The 24,875-nt window shown below is 37.2% G+C and overlaps 2 protein-coding genes across 2 annotated transcripts; one reads left to right on the top strand and one right to left on the bottom strand.

The window, feature by feature from the left end:
* Positions 1 to 5,850: 5,850 nt before the first annotated feature.
* LOC138420922 (olfactory receptor 10AG1-like) lies at positions 5,851 to 6,795 on the bottom strand. The gene has a single exon (XM_069554618.1). The coding sequence runs from the start codon at positions 6,793 to 6,795 to the stop codon at positions 5,851 to 5,853; it is 945 nt and encodes a 314-aa protein (XP_069410719.1).
* Positions 6,796 to 17,850: 11,055 nt separating this feature from the next.
* Positions 17,851 to 18,786, top strand: LOC138420563 (olfactory receptor 5W2-like). The gene has a single exon (XM_069553854.1). The coding sequence runs from the start codon at positions 17,857 to 17,859 to the stop codon at positions 18,784 to 18,786; it is 930 nt and encodes a 309-aa protein (XP_069409955.1). The 5' UTR covers positions 17,851 to 17,856.
* The last annotated feature ends 6,089 nt before the right edge of the window (positions 18,787 to 24,875 follow it).

The following is a 24,875-nucleotide window of genomic DNA, read 5'->3' as shown; positions in this document are numbered from 1 at the left end:
CACTGTCTAGGGTTAATCATAGTTTTCCTTCCAAGAGTAACATCTTTTAATTTCTACTTAAACTTACATTGGGAGTAAAAAGTTTGCTGGACATAGTAGAAATAGTAATAAATAATAGTAATAGATTATTAATAAATATTAACAAAATAAGTCAAATATGAATAAAAACTAAGGAAAACAGAGCATACTAAACAAAGTAACCAAAGAAAGAAGAAAATTAATGTACAAGTGACTAAGCATTGACATTTATTAAGCAGTTTACTGTGTTGTATCTTGGTTGTATGACTCTCAAATAATTTATCTAAATCAACGTTTCACTTTTGCTTTTTGCAAATGCAACATCTATGTTCTATTCTTTCTCTCTTAGCCCACATCCTAAGTACAGAACTATCTTTGCTGAAATATTCACAGGTATTTGAATTAACTCAAATGGATTTTTTTTTCTCATAAAGATATTTCTCTATATTTTTCAACCCCAAATTCATGCATCATCACTCTGAAATCACTTCTGTGTTCTCCAAATAACAAAAATAACCCATTTTAAATAACTGCTATTTTGACATTTTTCATGTTCTTAAGAATATTTCTGTAGTTCAGTTCAGTAGCTCAGTCATGTCCGACTCTTTGTGACCCCATGAACTGCAGCATGCCAGGCCTCTGTATCCATCACCAACTGCTGGAGTCTACCCAAATCCATGTCCATTGAGCTGGTGATGCCATCCAACCATCTCATCCTCTGTCCTCCCCTTCTCCTCCCACCTTCAATCTTTCCCAGCATCGGGGTCTTTTCAAATGAGTCAGCTCTTCGCATCAGGTGGCCAAAGTACTGGAGCTTCAGCTTCAACATCAGTCCTTCCAATGAACACCCAGGACTGATCTCCCTTAGGATGGACCGGTTGGATCTCCTTGCAGTCCAAGGGACTCTCAAGAGTCTTCTCCAACACCACAGCTCAAAAGCATCCATTCTTCAGCGCTCAGCTTTCTCTATAGTCCAACTCTCACATCCATACATGACCACTGGAAAAACCATAGCCTTGACTAGATGGACCTTTGTTGGTAAAGTAATGTCTCTGCTTTTTAATATGCTGTCTAGGTTGGTCATAACTTTCCTTCCAAGGAGTAAGCGTCTTTTAATTTCTGTAGTAGTTTAAATCAGACGGCTGTTATCTTTACACAGCTCACTAACGAATTAATGCCATATATCTGTCCACAATAGTAAAAGACAGAGATAGCACCACACACTTAATAGCATCTGTCTTAGTACTAACTTATCTAGTCTATTGTTTCCTTTTGTACTATAATCACTATTAACTCAGCTAAGGCACAAAAATAGGCAATTTGTCACTTCAAATAAAATGATAAGCAGAGAAAATTTGAATTATATCTTTGTAAAAATTTGAGACAACTTTGAATACATGCTCATTGCTGCCTTTTTACAATGTTATTTCTTAAAGAGGGCAGGGTAACCTTGGGGACTAGATAATAGGATTTAATTATAGAATCAATCCTCTAAAGTGGAAACTCTATTATCAAAAGTAATTACATAAGATCACATGTAGGTGGATGCAGTAAAACACTATGTGGACTTGACTCATGATGTGGTTACAGATCTCTTTGTTACTTTAATGTTTCTTGCGGAAGTTTAAGAATTATTTTGATTGATTATTTAATATACTTTTTCTCTGTAGTTTTAGCTTATTCCAAAATGGTGCACATCCTCAATCAAGTTATTATACTTTCCTTCAGTTCAGTTCAGTTCAGTGGCTCAGTCATGTCTGACTCTTTGCGACCCCATGAATCGCAGCACGCTAGGCCTCCCTGTCCATCACCATCTCCCGGAGTTCACTCAGACTCGCGTCTGTCGAGTCAGTGATGCCGTCCAACCATCTCATCCTCTGTCGACCCCTTCTCCTCCTGCCCCCAATCCCTCCCAGCATCAGAGACTTTTCCAATGAGTCAACTCTTCGCATGAGGTGAGCAAAGTACTGGAGCTTCAGCTTTAGCATCATTCCCTCCAAAGAACACCCAGGGCTGATCTCCTTTAGAATGAACTGGTTGGATCTCCTTGAAGTCCAAGGGACTGTCAAGAGTCTTCTCCAACACCACAGTTCAAAAGCATCAATTCCTTGACACTCAGCTTTCTTCACAGTCCAACTCTCACATCCATACATGACCACTGGAAAAACCATAGCCTTGACTAGGCGGACCTTTGTTGGCAAAGTAATGTCTCTGCTTTTCAACCTTAGGGCAAGGAATTTATCCCATTCCTGTGTTAATCCAGCTCATTTCTTGAGTGAAATAAATGAGAAGGGGACACTAACTACATCCACTTATTGAAGAAACACTCTACCTGAGCAAGTAAGGAAATAATGTGAAAATATAAATTTTTTCTTGGGTTTAGAATTGCATTTGTTGTTTCTTTTTTCTTTTTTTTTTAAATTTGTTGATTTTTTTTAATGAAGAATAATTGCTTTACAGAATTGTGTTGGTTTCTGCCAAATGTCAATATGAATCAGCCACAGGTATACATGGAAACTTATATTACCATATGTAAAATAGAGAGCCAATGGGAATTACTATATGCCTCAGAGCACGTATGCATTTGTTTTTTTTGAAATTGTCTGTGATTCTTAACTTACATGTGGATTAACTACAGATTTTCCATATCAAATACACAAGCCACAGGTGAAATAAATTACATTGGGTGTCCATATGAAAAGAGAGAATATTTACAGAAATAAATAAACTATAGGAACATTTTCTTTTGTCATTCTTTCAAAGCAATAGAAATAAGAGCAAAAATAAACCAATGGGACCTAATGAAACTTAAAAGCTTTTCCACAGGAAAGGAAAGTATAAAGAAGATGAAAAGACAATCTTCCAATTGGGTCAAAATGTTTACAAACAATGCAACCAACAAGCACTTAACTTCCAAAATAAACAAACAGCTCATATAGCTCAATAACAATACCACCAACAGACAGTCCAATCCAAAAATGGACAGGTGGCCTAAATAGACATTTCTACAAGGAAGACATACAGATGGCTAACAGGCACATGAAAAAGTCTCAACTTTCTTAATTATTAGAGAAATGCAAATCAAGACTACAATTCAGTGGCACCTCATATAAGTCGGAATGGCCACATTAAAAAGTCTAAGTAAGTGAAAGTCACTCAGTCGTGTCTGACCCTTCATGACACAGTGGGCTATATAATCTATGGAATTCTCTAGGCCAGAATATTGGAGTGGGCAGCCGTTCCCTTCTGCAGGAGATCTTCCCAACCCAGGGGTCAAACCCAGGTCTTCCATATTGCAGGCAGATTCTTTACCAACTGAGCAACAACAGAAGCCCATTAAATAGTCTACAAATAGTAAATGCTGGAGGTGTGTAGAAAAGGGAACCCTCCTATATTGTAGGTGAGAATGCAAATTGATATAGCTACTACAGCAAACAGTATGCAGGTTCCTTTATAAACTGAAAATAGAGTTGTCATATGATCCAGCAATTTACTTCTGGGCATATATCCAAACAAAATTATAGTTGGAAAAGATATATGCACCCCTATGTTCATAGTGGTACTTCACTTCTAAACAATCTGCCCTATATTGTACCTACTTATTAAAAGCTCTGAATTCCTTTGTTAACTATTAGTCTTTGTAAAACTTTTTGTCCTCATTTGTAAAGAAATTTCATTCTAATATTCATAATATTTTCATGTAAGCTTATTTTTACAAAGCATCATTGAACTTTTCCCTCTCATATCAGAGGAAAACAGACCTGTTCACATGCCAGTATTGACCTGGATTTTTGAGGAAGGATAAGGATATCCCAGGGGCTTCCCCAGTGACTCAACTGGTAAAGAGACTGCTGCAGTGCAGGAGACAACAGTTAGATCCCTGGGTTGGAAAGACCCCCTGGAGTAGGAAATAGCTACCCAGTTCAGTATTCTTGCCTGGAGAATTCCACTGAGAGAGGAGTCTGGTGGGATACAGTTCATGGGATTGCAAAGAGTCAGACATGACTGAGTGACTAACACTAGGAAGCATGTTGCAAAGCAAACAATAATACATAGCATGCTAGAAGGCATATTCAGAAAGAAATGCCCAGTTTAAAATAAGATTTAAATGGTCAAAACCATGGAACCAGCTTGGGAAGGTTTTCTATGCATGTGATCCAGATGATAAAGAATCGGCAATGTGGAAACCTGGGTTTGATCCCTGGGTTGGGAAGATACTCTGCAGAAAGGAAAGGCTACCCACTCCAGTATTCTTGCCTGGAGAATTCCATGGAGAGAGGAGCCAGGTGGGCTATCGTCCATGGGGTCGCAAAGAGTTGGACGCAGCTGAGGGACTTTCACTCAATGGGACTCAATGAACTCTATGCATGTTATGATATAGAAGTGATCTTTTACCCAGGAGATCAATGAGTTGGCCATTGCAGAAAATCTCTCTTTGGCACCAACACTGACCCCCAGAATGGTTCTTTTCCTATAAAATAAGACAGTCTTTTCATACCCTCAACCAGTTAGTGTGTTCTGAGATGAATACTATATTCAGAAGCCAGTACCTGGGGATGCCCTACCAGCGTATATGGAGGCATCCCCAGATTCTTCCCTCTCTAATTCTTGTAGAAATAGGGGTGTGTGTAGGAGCATCTACATTGATTCTCATCCTATAGGACTCACAGCTTTCTATACACACTGAGTGATTGATGATCATACAGGCACCAGCCTTTTGCATCACTCTGGTCACATCTGTACTGCAGCTTTAGAGGCTATCTCCCAGCACTGTCTAGCTTCCTCACTCTAGAAACTGGTTTCCAGTGTTACCTTCATGAGAGGTGTTTTGCAGTGAAAAAAAAAAAAAAAAAACTTCCTGACTTGCCTTGCCACATTTCACAAGGAAAATCTGGAAAAAACTTTCTGAACTCAAATGCAACAAGTTATTACTACTTCTTCCCATCATTCTGCGAAGTCATCAGAGGTATATCTACCCTAAGTTAACATTTTATTTATGTCTTGAAAAATGATGTCATATTTTCAGTTCAAGTGCTCATCTTCAAATGGGACAAAAAGTACTAGGCCTGCTACACTTTGTTGTAAGTCACTATTTTAGTCTATTATTCTTTAGACAACATGTTGGCACTGGGGATATAAGCTTGAATATTCTTGTTTAATCAGAATATGTAGGCAGTGGGACTTCCCAGGTGGTTGGACAAGGGTTGGATCCCTGGGTCAGGAAAATCCCATGGAGGAGGAAATGGCAACTCACTCCAGTGTTCTTGTCTGGGAAATCCCGTGGACAGAGGAGCTTGGGGGCTGCAGACAATGGGGCTGCAAAGGGTTAGACAGGACCAAGCAACAGAGCATGCATGCGGGCAGAGAGGCAATGTTCTTGAATGTTAAAAAGCAACAACACTAACAAAAACCATTAATAACTGCTATGAGATCTTCCCTCGTAGCTCAGTTGGTAGAGACTGCCTGCAACGCAGCAGACCCGGGTTCGATACCTGGGATGGGAAGATACCCTGGAGAAGGAAACGGAAACCCACTCCACTGTTCTTGCCTGGAGAATCCCATGGACAAACCAGCCTGGCCACGAGAGGCGGACAAGACTTAGTGACTAAACCAACACCACCATGCGTTATTTCAGGGATTTCAATACCTCAGACTGAGTTTGGGATGAATTTGTTATTTAAAACTAGCAGGAGGCTTTGTTTAATCTAGACATATGATACCACTTATCTATAATAGTTAAGATTCATAGAAAACTTGGAAAAGAACAGAGATTAGTGCATAATAAATAAGAAACACATTTTATGAAGTGATGGCTTTGAGTCATATTACAATTCATTTCAGTAAAATTTTTCTCAGTGCCACCATAACCTCTTTATTTCTCAGACAATATATCATGGGGTTAAACATTGGTGTTACAATGGCATAAAAAAGAGAGAGAAATTTGTCCATTCCTATAGAATGACTGGACTTTGGTCTTAAATATGCAATGAGTCCTGATCCAAAGAATAAAGCCACAACCATGAGATGGGAAGAGCAGGTGGAGAAGGCCTTGGCTCGCCCAGTGGCTGAAGGCAGCTTCAAGATGGTCTCAATTATTCTCACATAAGATCCAAGAATCAACATAAAAGGAACAGTGACAACTAGAACAGCAACTACATAAACTAATGTCTCAGTTAGAAGGGTGTCCCCACAGGCAAGCTTAAGCACTGGAGGTACATCACAGAAGAAGTGATTCAACTGGTTAGAGCTACAGAAGGGTAGAGAGAAGATCTGGTAGGTTAACACTATATGCACTGGAACTCCACTGACCCAACAGCCAGCGGCCAGTTGGACACACAGCCTGCTGTTCATGAGGAGAGGGTACAGCAGTGGGTTGCAAATGGCGACATACCTGTCATAAGCCATTGAAGTCAGAAGAAGGCACTCAGTGGCTCCAAACACCAGAAAGAAATACATTTGAGCAGCACAGGCCAGAAAGGGTATATTTCTGTTTTGACTGCAAAGATCTATTAATAACCTGGGGACAGTGACTGATGCATAGCATATTTCCAAGGAAGAAAAATTCCCTAGGAAAAAGTACATGGGAGTCTGGAGGGAAGGATCCATCTTGGTTATTATAATAATGAGACTGTTTCCCATCAGAATAATCGTATACATGATCAAAAACACCCCGAAAAGAAATCCCTGTAGGTCAGGAATATCGGAGAAGCCAAGCCAGATGAAATCCACCAATGTAGTCTGGTTCCACTGTGGGGGATTTTGTCCTCTGGATCCCATCTGCAAACAAAAGGGTTAGAAGTCACTACAATTCACTGGACCCAGCAGTGAAATGGGTTAAAATAAATTGATGATTTTAACTTCACTGACAGAATATAGAGAACCTGTCTGCCAATGCAGGACGTGTAAGAGACACAAGTCCAATCCCTGGGTTGGGAAGATCCCCTGGAGGAGGGCATGGCAACCCACTCCAGTATTCTTGCCTGGAGAATCCCATGGCTAGAGAAGCGTGGGGATTCATGGAGTCACAAAGACTCAGACATGACTGAAGGGAATTAATGCATGCTCACACACAATATAATATATTTATCCATTTAAAACTTTATTTGTTTTGTGTTTAAGATATATCAAATCCAATATCCTCAAATTCCACAATGTAAAAACAAAATAATCTTGAATTCTTTTGTCCTTTGGAGTTCTTTTGACTCATGTGAGAGATTTTGAAATATGAATAACACGGAAAGACAGACAACAGTAAAATAAGAGCAAACATGAAAAGTAGCCTATTCTCAGGATAAGAACAGCTCTAGTTAACTTGGGAAATTCTCTAAAGAAATAAATTTCCCCTTCCTGGTCTCTGTTTGCTTTTTAGCTGTGTTTGTTCTGCCTAGCACCTTCTAATTTGCAATTAGCTTATAAGAGTCTTTCATATCTGATTTGAAGTGAGCTCCATCTCAGATAACCAAAGGGCATGGTCATCATAACACTCAACTGCAAGATGGAGCTCAGGTCAGCCTGGGTCACTCACTCGCTGGGAAAGAGGCTTAGATTCCAGATAGAAAAATAAATAAATAAATAAATAAAACTCTCCACTTGCCTCCATCATAGAGGACAATATTCCACTTAATATATCATAGAAATTAATATTAGAAATAAAACATTATAGTGGGTCAGACATTCACTTGAAGTTTAGAACATGACATAAAGGCAATAAGAATTGTTGGAATACGTCCTCACCCCTACCATAGCCCCTCAACAATCTTAATGACCGATAAACCTGCTTACCAAATTTTAGACCTTTAGAAGTAAGATTATGGAGGCTTCCCAGGCGGCTCAGGGCATACTGTCTAAAAGAGTCAGGTATGACTTAGTGACTAAACAACAAAAACTAAAAGATTATAGCCTTCACAAGGTAACTAAATATGAGAAAGGGAAAATAAAATGTCTAAGAGAATTTAATCTCAGAGTTCATGCCAGACAAAATGTAAGAGGTCCATTTGTATGTGTTATTATCTTTAAATATGACTTTCTTAATATATGGATTATATTATATATATGTATAATGTATTGTGAACGAGTAATATATATTCTAAATATCTGAATCTGAATAACTATCAAATACACAGTGCTAAATGCAGTGTAGCATTTCTCTAATCAACTCCTTTTAATACTTAAGCATTTTCACCAAACACATTTAGTCTCTCCATCACCAGACTGCTTCCTAGAAATCATTTTTTTGTGATTTCCAGCCAACCTTCGTTAATGCTAAACTGTGACTTTTTTCACAGATTGCTGCAATTTCCTAGATCCACACTATCATGCATTCTTTCTAACTTTTACCTTCATTTCCCTAATTTGCCTTTGCTTCCTTTAGAGCACAACTACCCTCTCTTCTTTTAAGGATCTCTCCAGTTTCCTAGTGTTGACACAAAACCCAGACAACTCAAATATTTACCGTTTCTACTTTAACTTCTTAGCTCTCATTAATTTCAAGTTTTTCCCTTCTTATTGTAGTGAATTATCCTTGTCAGTGATTACTTCTTCAGAGTGAATTCTAAAGGCAGAGGTTCCCTCCTTTTTCATCTCTGTCTACAGCTCGAAAGTGTCAAGAGAAGGGAACAAGGGTCTGAGAAGTTCTAGTTCAAATATTAATGATATGTTGCTCAAACTCAGACTTCGTGTGGTTCTATGAATCTTCTCTTGCCATCTATATCTTTACATTTTCTGATCTCTTTGCTCTTATTTCCTCTTCTTTTCACTTTTAGGTAGCTACTTTTGCATGTTATATCATCTCACACTTTCAAGATTTTATACCTCTATGTACGTATATATGTTTTATTTTTCTTCAGAAATGATAGCATTTGAAAACCAGCTGAGGAAAGGGGGGGTTAAATTTTCAGTGACACAGATGTTTGTATGACTGTGTCTGTGGGTCTTCATTCGCTGTCGTGTCTGACTCTTTGTGACCCCATGAGGCTCCTCTGTGGGATTTTCCAGGCAAGAATACTGGATGGGTTGCCATTTCCAGCTCCAGGGAAACTTCCTGACCCAGGGATCAAACCCACGACGTCTCCTCCCTGCGACTCCTGCATTGGCAGGTGGATTCTTTACCACTGAGCCTCTGGGAAACCCTTGTTTGGATGTATAAGGCAGTAAATCAATATATATTTTGTCATACATATTATAGTTTATTGAGGATAGCTGTTAATACTAAGCATGTGCTAAATAAAAAGTGTGTTATATACTATGGACACTAAGCATAAATAATATGAATTTAGTTTCTGTCATTAGAAACTCAGAAACTAGTGTGGCTTCAGATAGATGAGTCAGACAGAAACCTAGGATGTGTAGAGTCTATGCAGTGAGAATTAAAAGGCATTACGGGAGGTCCAGAAAATAACTTGGGGAAGACTGTCATATCTTAGGGTATCATAGGATTATTCTTTTATTTTTACTTTAAGAAAACACAATAAAATATTCTCCAGGAAAAAAAAAATGCACTCATATACTTACTCAGATTCATATTCCAAAACTGGTCAAGCATTTACATAGGTGAGTAGCTTATATATAAGGATTTCTTGACAGGCGACTGCATGCATGTCGATTTTCTACTCATCTCAGCAATCATGGTCCATTTAAACAGATTTAAGTACTCACTGACCAAAGATTCTGACATTGAATAACTTAAAAATAAAACTTAGATATATTCTTGTAATATATCTTTACTTAAATTACCAGAGCTTGTTTTTTCTTAGTTGAAAATACATACAGTAATAATAAGATGTAACTCAGTTGTTTTGAGGGGCAAGTAGCATCAACTATGTTAACTACTTGATTTGAATGGATGCTTGTAGTCCCATATGGATTTCCCTGGTGGCTCAGACAGTAAAGCGTCTGTCTACAATGTGGGAGACCTGGGTTCCATCCCTGGATTGGGAAGATCCGCTGCAGAAGGAAATGGCAATCCACTCCAGTACTACTGCCTGGAAAATCCCATGGACAGAGGAGCCTGGTAGGCTACAGTCCATGTGGCTGCAAAGAGTCAGACATGACTGAGCGACTTCACTCACTCACTCACTTCATTCTCATATACGTCAAACACATATACAAGCCAAGAGGGAGGTAATATACTTATAATTGTGGCTGAGTTGCTTTGCTGTATGGCAGAAACCAACATAACACTGTAAAGTAATTTTACTCCAATTTAAAAAAAATAGGCAAATCAACATGACACACACACAAGGACACATACCTAAGAGACAGTATGTGCCTATCTCAGAAGAATTTATTGTCTCTCATATCATTTCCATTTTATAATATTAGAGCTCATTTAAAATCCAAACAGATGCAAATGTGTTCTATTTTTTTCAATTCCTTTTAGATCTTTTCTTTCACTCAGCAAGTGACTTGATTTTTGACAACTATCTCTGCAAAGGGATAATGAATATTGTGACAAATCAATAATAAATTGCTAGAAATAAAGGTTGATAATACTTAGATGTCTCACTATTAAACACAACATAAAACCAGTAACAAAATAGTGATGATTGTTATTAGTCAGTGACATGGTCATTATTTCAGGAATTAGTACAAATATTCTTAAACCAATCATGTAGTAAGAAACATTAAAACTGTAATCCCAGTTTGTTTCCATGTAAATACTTTCAAGTGTAGAGAATCCTTAGCCCTGTCTTACAGCTCAACATCTCTAATACATTAGAGTCTTGTTCATATTATTTTGAAGAGGAAAAGAGAGGTAAATTAATTCAAATGTATCCATTGAGATAAAAAGAAGTCAGACTCTGACATAACCTTGTAGGAAGTAACATGCCTCATAAATGACATAATAGATTTGGTTCAATTTCTCAACAGTCTATTCTAGGTGATTTTTTTTTGTTGGATAATAGATAGCTGAACAAGTGTTAGTCACTCAGTCATGTTGGCCTCTTTGTGACCCCAAGAACTGTAGCCCACCAGGCTCCTCTGTCCATGGAATTCTTCAGGCAAGAATACTGGAGTGAGTAGCCATTCCCTTCTCCAAGGGATCTTCCTGACTTGGGGATCAAACCTGGGTCTCCCATGTTGCAGGCAGATTCTTTATTGTCTGAACCAGTAAGAGAAGCCCCGATAGATAGTTTGCCTCTTTAAAGAGTGAGCACATGACTGGATGATTTTCTGAATACAAAAACACAATTGTAGAAAGAAACATGTTCTGCCTTATGATATTTTGGGGATGTGCAGAAGTGTTACCTATCCATGTATCTTCGTTATTTGGGTTTTTAAAATATTTTTCTAAGAGTTTAGACAAGAACAAAGAAGGATAGACAGACAAGTGCTCCTCTGTGGCTGAGTTCATTTTCTTGGGAATTACTGATAACACTGTGAACAAATTGACCCTATTTACCATGGTTCTCCTTGTTTATCTCATCAATCTTCTGGCAAATCTGGGAATGATCACCCTCATTAGGATGGATCCCCAGCTGCACACACCCATGTACTTTTTCCTCAGCCACCTCTCCTTCTGTAACCTCTGCTGTTCCACAGCTATCAGCCCCAAGATGATGGTGGACCGATTTGCCAACAAGTCAATCTCTTTCTATGGCTGTGCTCTGCAATTCTTGGTCTTCCGTATCTTTGCCAATTCTGAGTGTTTCTTGTTGTCAATGATGGCCTGTTACTGGGACAAGGCCATTAGCAATCCTTTGCTCTATTCAGTGAGCATGTCCAGCAGGGTCTGCTCCCTGCTCATATCTGGGGTTTTCCTGGTGGTGATAACAGTTTCTCAGATTCACACACCATTACCATTCCATGTATGTTTCTGTGGGTCAAATGTGATTAACCATTTTTTTCTGTGGTTTACCTCCATTTTTTTCCCCCCCGTCCTGCTCGGATACACAGGTCAAGGAGTTAGTGATATTCACTGCTTTGGGTTTTATTTAACTGAGTACTATTTCAGGAGTCCTTGCTCTTATTTTTATATCATCCTTTCAGTCTTGAAGATCCACTCTGCTGAGGGGAAAGTCAAAGCTTTTACCACCTGCACCTTCCACTTAACTGCAGTGTCGATTTTCCAGGGAACTCTGCTCTTTATGTATTTCAGACCAAGTTCATCCTACTGTCTAGATGAAGACAAAATGACCTCTTTGTTTTACACTCGTGTGATTCCCCTGCTAAGCCCTCTGATATTTAGCCTATGGAACAAGGATGTAAAAGAGGCCTTAGTAAAATCGAAAGCTAAACTATATTTTTAAACATTTATACTATGCATATGTGGACACAACCACACATATATCGTAATTTTGGAATTAAAATTTTATGGCATGACACGTGAGAAACAATTTTCTCAAGTTCCTAAGTGAATAATTATTTGTATTAAACTCCACTGTTAAGGCTGGAAGAGGAAATGGCAACCCACTCCAGTATTCTTGCCTGGAGAATCTCTATAGAGAGAAGAGCCTGGTGGGCTACAATCCATGGGGTCGCAAAGAGTCAGACACGACTGTGTGACTAAGCACAGCTTCACTGTTAAGAAATAGTGCAGATTTCATCAGATATCATGCTCAGTATGTGGGCAGGGTTTATATATGGCACTTACTGTTTTTGAAAAACATTTTGACTTTTCTACTTATGCTAATTTTTGGTTCACTTGTCATTCAAACATTATTTCAGTCTCACTAAAACATTATGCAATGTCTTAAAGGTTTTGTCATAAAGTAAATCAAAGATTTACTGAGCAATCTTTCAGAACTCAGGTTTTTTATATTTTATAGTACATCTTATATGGTCTATACTAATGAATTCAAGCTTATACTAGTAGTAGACATTAATGAACTAAGCAGTTTAGCAATAAATGAGCCACAAAATCATCATGGGATAAAAGATTTAAGGGCATTTAGAAACATTATGGCATGTTAGGAAAAAAAGCTACAAACTTATGAAAGTCTTATTTTATAAAAGATGTATAGGTTTCTATTTCTACCATATTTTATCATTTCACTGAATTCTTTTGAAAGTGTTGCTCATAAAAGGCAGCCTAACTGAAAATATGTCTGAAAATTAAAGTCTAAGGCAAACAGGGCATCAGTGGATTGGCAGGTATTGTGCAGTAAATAAACATGTAATCTAGTTAATTTGTCTCCATTCAAATGTCAGATGTATATTACAGCATCTAAAGACTGATGCGACCTACATATTGGTCCATTTTATTGGATCTAATAAATATAAAAAAAAGAAAAAAAGCCAATTAAATGGAAGTCAAAAATAGTATTGCAGCAGACAACATTTGATTAAAATCAACTTCCTCATCTGGAATTGGATAACTTAAAGAAGAACTGAGTGTTTTTTTAGGAAATTCACAATTCAAATCCAAGTTGTGGCAATGGCATGGAGATACTCTTCTATTCCATGAAAATTCTTGAAATTCCACAAAAATAGGGAACGGCATGTCAAAAGACTGTGATGTATTCTAGGCTGTCTACTTCAGTCCTCATCACTAACTTTCCTTCTTCTTTCCATAGCACATCCCTCTTACACATTACTGATGACTGATGGAAAATATCTGTAATGTCAGTTGTTACTTCTCATCTTTCATTTCTAATTTTATTGACTTGAGTCTTCTCTTTGCTTCTCTTGATGAATCTGACTGAAGGTTTATCAACTTTATATTCTTAAAGAACCAGCTTTTAGTTTCACTGAGCTTTGTTATGATTTTATGTTTTTCATTTATTTATGCTCTGATCCTTATGTTTTGGTTCCTTCTATTAACTTCGGGTTTTGTTTATTCTTTCTCTAGTTGCTTTAGATGTAATGTAAGGTTGTTTATTTGTGATTTTTCTTGTTTCCTGAGGTAAGATTGTATTGCAATAGGCTGCCTTCTTAGAACTGTTTTAGCTGAGCACCTTAGGTTTTGGATTGTCTTTTTTTTGGACATTTGTCTCTAAGTATTTTTTTTTTATTTCCTCTTTGTTTTCTTCAGTGATATTGGCTGTTTAGTCACATAGAGTTTAGCTTCCATATGTTTGTGTTTTTTACAGCTTTATCTTGTAATGGATTTCTCATATTGTCATTGGAAACAGATGCTTGTTATTATTTTAAAATTTAAAAGTTTATGAAGTCTTGCTTTGTGATCCATGATATGATCTATTGTAGAAAATGTTCCATGTTTACTTGAGATGAATGTGTATTCTGCTTCTTTCAGATGAAATGTCCTACAAATATCAAAGCTATCTGGTCTATTGTGTTATTTAAGAATTGGTTTACTTATTAATTTTCTGCCTGGGTGATCCATCCATTGGTGTAATTTGAGTGTTAAAGTTCCCCACTATTGTGTTACTGCTAATTTCCCCTTTTAAAGATATTAGCATTTGCCTTATATATTGAAGTGTTCCTGTGTTGGGTGCATATATATTTACGATTGTTGTGTCTTATTCATGGATTTATCCCTTGGCCATTGTGTAGTGTCTTTCCTTGTCTCTTTTAACATTCTGTATTTTAAAGTCTATCTTGTCTGCTATGAATATTGCTTTTCCAGCCTTCCTTGATTTTCATTTGCATGTGGAATATCTTCTTATATCCCCTCATTTTCAGTCTGTATGTGTCTCTAGGTCTGAAGTGAGTTTCTTTGTGTATATCTTCTTGATGAGACTTAATTAGTGTTGGGGTCCTTTAATGGACTGGAACCTGGTGGTCCAGAGTCAACAATAAGAAAGTGAGAGAGCTGAAGGGAGGGGCAGAGAGAGAGAGAAAGAAAGAAAGACACAGGGATCCAAGCTCTGATGGAGCCAAGGTGCTTTAATGATCTTTCTGTGAGGATATATAGGCTGCTGTACAAGAAATTTCTTTTGACAATGATAAAGATCAGAAAAGCAAATGTATAGCCACCATTACCAAGGGAACAAGGGATTAGTAATGGGCACAAGGTCAGGAGACAATCCACATCTCAAGAAAGAGGATTGAGACGAAGCAGTCTTGTCATAAAGAGAATGTTTACTGAAAGAGATTCAAGCCTGTCTTATATCATGACCTCAGTCCTGGGAGCAGCTTGCTGCTCCACTGGTTTCTGACAACAGAAACTAAGGAACAGAGGATTTATGAGAAACAGCACGTAGGAATCCTCCTGCTAAACATTCCCTAACAAATTTGTTCAAATTCTTTGTTCAATTTTTATTAGATTGTTTGTTTTCTTACTGTCTGTGAGGACTGTTCATATACTTTAGCTACAAGTTCTTTGTCAGATATATATATATATATATATATATATATATATATATATATATATATGTGTGTGTGTATACATACACACACATATATACATAGATAGATAGTTTTCAAACACTTTTCCTCAATCTTTGAATATACATGCAGTTATATATATTCAAAAGCTTGTTTCTCTGATTTATTTTTGCACAGTGTTCTAGTTATCTCTTCCTACATAAACTGTATTTCAAAACTAACTTAAGAGAATGACCACTGACTCCTTATTTTGTTCTTTCTCGTGTTTACTGAGGTTGCATGGAATATTCAGTGGAAAGACTGGCTAGGTTGCAAGTACTTTAATAATTGACATTAGATGAGAATATCTAGAAAGATGAACCCAAATTCTCCCCTTTTAGTTCATGTAATCTCAGAATGTGCCACATTGTTTAATCATATGGCTAGTTGTAATAGTAATTCATGGCTTTCACATACTGTCTTCTTCAAGACAAAACCCAGAAGTGACTTACAATATTTCTGCTAATTTTGTCAAAACAGATGAAGTATGGCAAAAATTCAAAGAAGGATAAATATGCAATATAGATGAACCTTGAATATATTTCAGTGATGACAAGAAGGCTGATGAAAAGAATAACAACAACAAAAACAAATATTTCTGTTTAAAAGGAGGCCGAGAATTGGAAAGCACAAAGAATCAGAAAGTAAAGTAGTAGTTGCCAGGGCTCAGGGAGGAAGGAAGGGAAAGCAACAACGAATAAATATGGCTATCTTATTGTAATAATGAAAATGTTGTGGAAGTAAATACTGGCGATAACCTAAGAACCTTAAAAATACAGTAAAAACAAAGAACAGTATACATTAGAAGGGTGGATTTTAGGATGTACACATTACATTTCAGTAAAAAAAGAAAACATGGACCAAGTGTGGTCATATCCTTACATGAGATGTGAAGGAGGCTCTTAAACACTATGAACAAATCTAACTAAACGGAAATAATGAAGGGAGGTCTTTTGAGTTTCAGTAGGTTTACTCTTTAACTAAAGAAGGACGAAACCATTTCAGGATGACTGTGAAGCACATCATGCAAAAAAATTTGCAGTTTTCTTTTTCCCACAGATCAATTTGATGACAATAGTGAAGTATGAAAATTCAGCCTGTGCCAAGTGGCTTCTGAATTCTCAGGGGAAAATACAGAAGCAGAAGTACAATTAAGGAAATGTTTGCATAAGATCAAAGCAGAGGGGCAGTAGCACAGGGATTTAAGTCCCAATGTACCTGGTAAAATAAGAGGCCATCTGCTTATTGTTCAGCTAGTCAAGACCTGCTAGTCTCAGGTAGGTTTCCAGTTCCTAACTTAAAGAGTATAGAAGAAAATATGTAACATTTTGAGGGAAAAAATTTGTAAATGAACCATTGTGTGCCTGCCTACTCATGAAAATCTGAAATCAATGGCTAGAAATATTTCTACCTCAGAATCACAAGAAACTGAACTTGTTAATATCTACAATGCAACTGTTTATTTATTTTATTTTGCTTTTTCTTCACAGGAAATATTTACTCTTTTTATCATTGAAAAAGTGTACACATGAATTTAAAGTATGTTTTGCTTTATTAAAATAGAGCAGGTACTGCAATAAAAATAAAAACATGTACAAATTCATCCCCATGTGAACCACATGCCATATTTACTTAGGTCTGAGGGGAGAAAAAGTTCATTGTTTCCATTCTATTCTTATAAACATTAAAATGTATACACACACTCACATATAACAAAGAGGAAAGTCTATGCATTTTAGAAACATTATTATCCCTCATCTTATTTCCAGTTTAGTAACTGATGGGCCATTTAAAATCTAAAATGATGTGAATCAGACTATAAATTCTGTTGTTTTCACTTTCTTTTAGCTCTTTTTTTCCCACTCGTAAAAAGAGATTCACCTTTTGACAACTGCCACTCCACAAAGAGGTAATGAGCATTGTGGGGAAGCAAGAATAAATTTCTAGAAAATCAGATCAGTAACACTTAATTCACATCCAAGCAAATACTGATCATAATATAAACTAAAACCAGGAATATAATTATTTTTTATTACTAGTCATTGATATACTCACTGTTTCTGGAACTAAATCAAATGCTCTGAAACCAATCATACTTTTTTGAGAAACATTAAAATCGTTATCATTTTTTGTATCTAAATGACTATTGTCAGCCCTCATAAATACTCAGTCCTATGTCTTACAGTCTGGTCTCTCTAACACTGGTGTCTCTCTCTTCTAGGTTTTCCTCAAGAGGTAAAGAGTTAAATTTCTCTAAATCTGCTCCCTGGGATGAAGAAACTAACACTCAGAGAAGAGCTTATAGAAAGTAACAAAACCTCATGAATGACATCTAGATTTACATCCAATTTCTCAAAGGTCTTTCTTAGAGACTTTCTTATTATTGCAGAATAGAAAGCCATGCCTCTTTAAAGAGTGGGTGCATGACTGAATAATTTTCTAAGTATAAAAAGACACTTACAGAAAAAATATTCTGTCTTATTTCATTTTGTAGATGCCGAAAAGTGTTAGGCTTGCAAGTATCATTTTCTTGATCATTTCCTCCAAAAGTTTACACAAGAGCAAAGAAGAATGGACACAGGGAATTGCTCTTCCTTAACTGAATTCATTTTCTTGGGAATTACTGATAACACCAAGACCAAAGTGATTCTATTTACCATGTTTCTCCTTGTTTATCTCATTGCTCTTCTGGCAAATCTGGGAATGATCACCCTCATTAGGATGGATCCCCAGCTGCACACACCCATGTACTTTTTCCTCAGCCACCTCTCCTTCTGTGACCTCTGCATTTCCACAGCAGTTGGCCCCAAGATGCTGGTGGACCTATTGGCTAAGAACAAACCAATTCCCTTCTATGGCTGTGCCCTGCAATTACTGGTGCTGTATACCTTTATAGATTGTGAGTGTCTCCTGCTGGCAGTGATGGCCTATGATCGATACAGGGCCATCAGCAGCCCCTTGCTCTATGCAGTCAGCATGTCCAGCAGGGTGTGCTCCCTGCTCATGGCAGGGGTTTACCTGGTGAGTATAGCAGAGACTTTGATACACATGACATTAGCATTCCGCTTATGCTTCTGTGGGTCAAATGAGATTAACCACTTTTTCTGTGATGTGGCTCCTCTCCTATTGCTATCTTGCTCAGACACACAGGTCAATGAGTTACTGATATTTACTGCTTTTGGCTTCATTGAACTGAGTACAGTTTCAGGAGTTCTTGTCTCTTATTGTTATATTATCCTATCAGTCTTGAAGATCCACTCTGCCAAAGGGGGGTTCAAAGCTTTCTCTACTTGCATCTCTCACCTAACTTCTGTGGCAATTTTCCAGGGGACGATGCTCTTCATGTATTTCAGGCCGAGTTCATCCTACTCTCTAGATGAAGACAAAATGACCTCTTTGTTTTACACCCTTGTGATTCCCATGTTGAACCCTCTGATTTATAGCCTAAGGAATAAGGATGTGAAACAGACTCTGAAAAAATTGAAGGATAAATGGTTTTAAAAATTTAAACTTTTTGTATGTGCACACATACACATCCATCCATACATATACGGTGATTGTTGATTTATTAAAATTAAATGGTAGGTTACATGAGAAACATAATTTCTATTTGAAGTATATTTCTATTTCCCCACCTGTCATGCTTCTTTATATTTCCAGAATTTGTACATGGTAGTAGTTTCTGGGGAAAACTTTACTGACTTTTTCAATATGTGAATTTTGTTCAGTTTTTAGTCAAGCACTATTTAAATTACACTAAAGATATGCAGTGCATTTTGTTCACTGATCTTTGAGCCTTTCAGTTCTTTATGTACTACAATACATCTTGTAGTTTAAATACTACTAAATATAAGCTAGCATCAATAATGTATTAACTAAACAGTCAAGTAATTCATAAGAAGCCTGAAATTCATCATGTGATAACACATAGTGGTCTATTATTCAAAAGTAAAAATATCTAAAACCAGTCTAAAGGAAAGGCATCTTTGGATATTCACTCAAATCAGAAAAAGATTCAATTTGGGAGATGAAAAAATAGCAGGCAGAGGATCTGACAGTTCCTCTGATCTTGAAGTGTACGAGTCCATGCCTGTTAGAAGAAGTCATATTGGCTACAATAGGGAAGAACCGTGAGGGGGAAATGCTAATGGAATAATTCATACAGAGGAAGACAAGTACTGTGCGGTCTCACCAACACATGGAATCCAACTGGTCAAGCACATAGAAATAGAGAGTAGAGTGGCTGTTGCTACGGGCTGAAAGGTGGGGGCAATGGGTGATGTTGGTCAAAGTTTACAGACCTTCTGTTACTCGATGGGTAAGTTCTGGGGGTCTAATGTGCACTGTGACTCTACTTAACAGTTGTGTATTGTAAGACTGAAATTTGCTGAGAGCGGAGTTCTTAAGGGTTTCCATGGTATGCACACTCAAAGTGATAGCTATGTAAATTGATGACTGTGTTAACTAACTTTATTGTAGTACTTATTTCACAATGTACACATATATTAAATCTTCATGCCCTATATCATAAGCATGTTATTTGTCAATTTTATCTGAATACAGTTTTTTTTTATTTTTTATTTTTTTTTAGAAAAACAAAGCATTTTTATTTTTTTTTATTTTTTTTTATTTTTATTTATTTTTATTTTTTAAATTTTAAAATCTTTAATTCTTACATGCATTCCCAGACATGAACCCCCCTCCCACCTCCCTCCCCATAACATCTTTCTGGGTCATCCCCATGCACCAGCCCCAAGCATGCTGCATCCTGCGTCAGACATAGACTGGCGATTCAATTCACATGATAGTATACATGTTAGAATGGCATTCTCCCAAATCATCCCACCCTCTCCCTCTCCCTCTGAGTCCAAAAGTCCGTTATACACATCTGTGTCTCTTTCCCTGTCTTGCATACAGAGTCGTCATTGGGAACCCTCCTACACTGTTGGTGGGAATGCAAACTAGTACAGCCACTATAGAGAACAGTGTGGAGATTCCTTAAAAAATTGCAAATAGAACTACCTTATGACCCAGCAATCCCACTTCTGGGCATACACACCGAGGAAACCAGAATTGAAAGAGACACATGTACCCCAATGTTCATCGCAGCACTGTTTATAATAGCCAGGACATGGAAACAACCTAGATGTCCATCAGCAGATGAATGGATAAGAAAGCAGTGGTACATATACACAATGGAGTATTACTCAGCCGTTAAAAAGAATTCATTTGAATCAGTTCTGATGAGATGGATGAAACTGGAGCCGATTATACAGAGTGAAGTAAGCCAGAAAGAAAAACACCAATACAGTATACTAACACATATATATGGAATTTAGGAAGATGGCAATACAGTTTTTTTTTAAAAAAAAAAGGTAAAAGTAGTTAAGGCCCAGTGGACAGAATCATGGCAAAGTACATAATTGTGCTTCATTATCAGCTATCGATTCTTCTGTGACTCTCTGCACACCAATTTCCTTCCCATTTTCCTTACTCTTGAAGTGAGCTCTCTCAGTCGTGTCCGACTCTTTGCGACCCCATGGACTGTAGCCCACCAGGCTCTTCCATCCATGGGATTCTCCAGGCAAGGATTCTGGAGTAGGTTGCCATTTCCTTCTCCAGGGGAACTTCCCGACCCAGGGATCAAACCAAGGTCTCCCACATTGCATGCAAATACCCCTCTTTGTCTCTTTGTGTTCACAAAAAAAAAAAACCACCTATTTAAAAGATTACTTTATATCACCCTGTTTATCAGAGTTCTTTGCTAAAGACTGAGCATTGCATCATATAAACAAAGCACTGCATATTGTCTGGAAGATCAAATAAACAAAAGTATAATAAACTAAAAATAGAATACAACACTTTTTCACTGCTTATTATATGTCAGTAATAAAACAAGGGTTTGATAAGTAGCTTAAAAATGTATATCAGAATATAGTTAACATATTGAACACATATGCACATGTTTGTTTTGAAGGTCCATAAAATGGTTTTGGACATTAAGACAATATACTATAAAGACATGCTTATTAATTTCACTAGAAAGAATGAGCTCTAAGTTGTTACTATGTGACTATTTCATCTGCTTTTGATCTGGTTTCCTGAAGGCTAAAGCACTAAATTAGTTTGTTGAGAAAGCTAGGATGTGACCATGTATTTAAAATACCGTAAGGTACTGAAAGAGACATATTTATCCATTGCAATTATAAGATTAAAAGCCTCTGATGGTCTTCAATTTTCTTGCTGCCATTGTAAAATGACCTTATGTGACAATATTTCAGAATGGAAAAATAAAGCCTACATAATTCCTCTGTTGTTCAGGGTGGTACTTGTAAAGCACTATGCCATGTTAAGAAAAATTCTCATAGTGAAAAAAATTAGGATAATTCCTGCCTAATAGAAAAGACTTAAATATGTGTACTCCTGGCATACTTCATCAATTCACTCAGACTTCTTTTGACTTGTTGCTGATGAGCAGCAAAATGGCAGCAAATATGGTCAGAAATATAGTTAGAATAGGGAGTCAGTGGGCTACCATTAATTCAGTGATTAATAAACATGGATCTAATTAATCCATCTTCATATATATGATAAGTTTTATGTCACCATCTAAAGACTAATTCAACATGAATACTAGCCCATTTTATTGTATATAGTGAGGAATATGTAAATAGAAGAATAAGCCCATTAAATGGAATTCCAAAAATAGAACTGACTGATTCAGTTAATTGTAGGCTTCCTCTCCTCAAATTGAAGAAATTAATGAGAAATTATGGAATTTTTTTTTTAGATAATTTCTAAACAGGAATTTCAGATAGGAATTTGGGCAAAAATGATTCTTCTTTCTTGACAGTAATCTGTGGAAAAAAGGGAACAATATATCAAAAACTGTATTCTAGCCTGTCAGCTTCAGTATTCTTCATTCTTTACCATTTTAATGTCTTCACATCACATTATCCTCATACATGCACCAATGACTCATGGAAAATACCATTGTGCAAATGCAATTTATCAATGACATATGTAATGTTTTAATATTACAGTCAAATTCCTATATCTTGACCTCTTTCTTCATCCTTGCCACTGAAATACTTTAACATAAACATGACAATCACCAACTCAATGGCATGAGTTTGAGCAAGCTCTGGGAGTTTGGGATGGACAGGGAAGTCTGGCGTGCTGCAGTCCATGGGGTCGCAAATAGTCAGACACAACTGAGAGACTGAACTGAAATGAATCATGGCAAAGCAATGTTAGATTTAGCAAATGTCTAAGGCAGAGGACAGACAGACTCATACTTGTTACAGGCTGTACAAGTATACTCGTTACAAATAGAAAAGCAGTAATGTTCAACACACCAGTAAGTAGGAGGATCTGGGTTAAAGCTAGAAGCAGAAATCTTTAACCACCCTGGATGTCTTTCTCTTTCATTAGAACCATGCTATAAACCAGGCAGGAGCACCACTCTAAATACCTCACACTTGCTTTCTATCCCTCAGATCACCCTGTGAAGAAGAGGGATTTAAGCTATATTACCTCTAAAGTTCTTTTCAGGCGGTATGATCTGCCTCTATAAAATATGGCTTTACTGTAGTGTAAACCCATCCATATCAGTGGAAAGAATATGAAGAAAAAACAAAAAGAGTCACTTCACATTCAGTCAAAGAATTGATCTGAACATATAGGCTGGGTATCTCAGCTTGCAGTGCAGGAGACCCCAGTTCAATTCCCGGGTCGGGAAGATCCCCTGGAGAAGAGATAGGCTACCTATCCCAGTATTTTAGGGTTTCCGTTGTCTCTCAGCTGGTAAAGAATCTGCCTGAAATGCACAAGACCTGGGTTTGATCCCTGGGTTGGGAAGATCCCTTGGAGAAGGGAAAGGCTACCCACTCCAATATTCTGCCTGGAGAATTCCATGGACTGTATAGTACATGGGGTTGCAAAGAGTTGGACACGACTGAGTGACTTTCACTCACTCACTCAACCTGAAATGTCAGTTACATGAAGCCATTAAGACAGTGTGAGTTTTAGTCGGCCAAAAACTTTTAAAAACAGCTGTGTTACATGCCCTGTTATCCAAGTTCCACATCTCGTGGACTCCTTATGAGAAGGTCACAGGCAGGAAGGTGAGGGATCCCCGAGAAGAGGAAATAAGCTGCAAGTGGCAGATGTTTTTTGTTTGTTTGTTCCTTCTCTACACAAAATTTAAAGAAGGTTTGTTTTAAATTCTGTGTTGTCAGGAAGACCCCTGGTTCAGCCTGGACTTAACTTTTCTCAAACCTTGAACTGATAATGGCTCAACAAATCCATATCTCTTACTCATGGGAATGTTCTCTTAAGCTATGTTAATGAAACTATGTATTTGCTTGGAAATCTGCCTTTCTTTAAGGTTCATGTCAATTGTTTCATGGCCAGGGATGACTCACCTTGTGCCCAATGCTGTCTCAAAATGCGTGTTGTGGGAGAGGGGCCTGATGCAACTCTCTGTTTTTAGGTGATTCTTTAACAGATATATAACTCCTTGCTGAAAGCTAGCAAGGGAGTCATTCTTTCTGCCCCCTTCTGATGTCTATGTCAGACCTTCCTCTATCCATTTATACTTCAATAAAACTTTATTACACAAAACCTTCAAGTGATCAAGCCTCCTCTAACTCCAGATCAAAATCCTCTCCTCTGGAGGTCACGAATTCTGGAGTAGCTCATGGCTCGAGGCTGATAGAAGTGGATAGATATCTGGCTTTATTAGTGCTGAAGTAAATGGAAGTGAAATAAAATGTTAAGAGTTTACCAAATGGCAAAAGTACTTGTTTACACACCAAATAGTAAACAAGTATCTACTATTGTTGAGGATGTGAAACAACCATGGTTTTTATGCATTGACAGTAGATTGAGATTTGACACTGCACCTGGCAAAATTCTATGTCTGAGTCTCCTATAGCTGAACAAATAAATGTCCAAAAATATCACTCACAGAAGCATGTCCAAGCATATAGAATGAATACGCACCCAAAAGGCACTCATAGAAATGCTCACCATTGTATTAATTACAGTAGTGTAACACCAAAAGCAACTCATTTCTTTTAATACACTAGATCAAGATGACATACTTTTCTGACAGTATTTAATAATGTATATTTTAGGGTTTGTAGATGATAAAATCTTGGTACATCTGAACTGTTTTGTCCTCTACCACAAAAGCAGCCATCCATAAAACATGAATAAATGGTGTGTCACAGCTCCAATAAAACTTCACAGGTCAAGTTCACTGACTCCTGCTTTAGATTAGACAAATGACTTTATTATATGCTGGAAAAGTACACAGCAATGAAAATGAATAACCACACCCTCATACAAGAGCATGGGAAAACTTCACAAACATAATCTTAAGTGAAAAAAGCCAAACATAGAAGTGTAAAAGCTGTATGATCTCACTACTTTATACCTTAAAAATATACAAACTCACATATCATATGGAAAATCAATTCCTGATGGATGTAGGGACAGTTTCTGAGAATCTAGTAATGTTTTTTTTTTTTTTTTTTGGATTTGGTTCTGGGTGCAGGAATCTTTCCATTTTTGAAAGATTTTTG

This window comes from Ovis canadensis, chromosome 15 (assembly GCF_042477335.2).
Source record: "Ovis canadensis isolate MfBH-ARS-UI-01 breed Bighorn chromosome 15, ARS-UI_OviCan_v2, whole genome shotgun sequence".
In the NCBI taxonomy this organism is placed as follows: Eukaryota; Metazoa; Chordata; class Mammalia; order Artiodactyla; family Bovidae; genus Ovis; species Ovis canadensis.
The sequence above is the reverse complement of the archived record's forward strand: the minus strand, read 5'-3'. Positions and strand labels throughout refer to the sequence as shown.

What these genes read in the sequence shown, in the direction of transcription:
- LOC138420922 (XM_069554618.1), bottom strand. Translation starts at nt 6,795, where the DNA reads ATGGGATCCAGAGGACAAAATCCCCCACAGTGGAACCAGACTACATTG.
- LOC138420563 (XM_069553854.1), top strand. Translation starts at nt 17,857, where the DNA reads ATGGACACAGGGAATTGCTCTTCCTTAACTGAATTCATTTTCTTGGGA.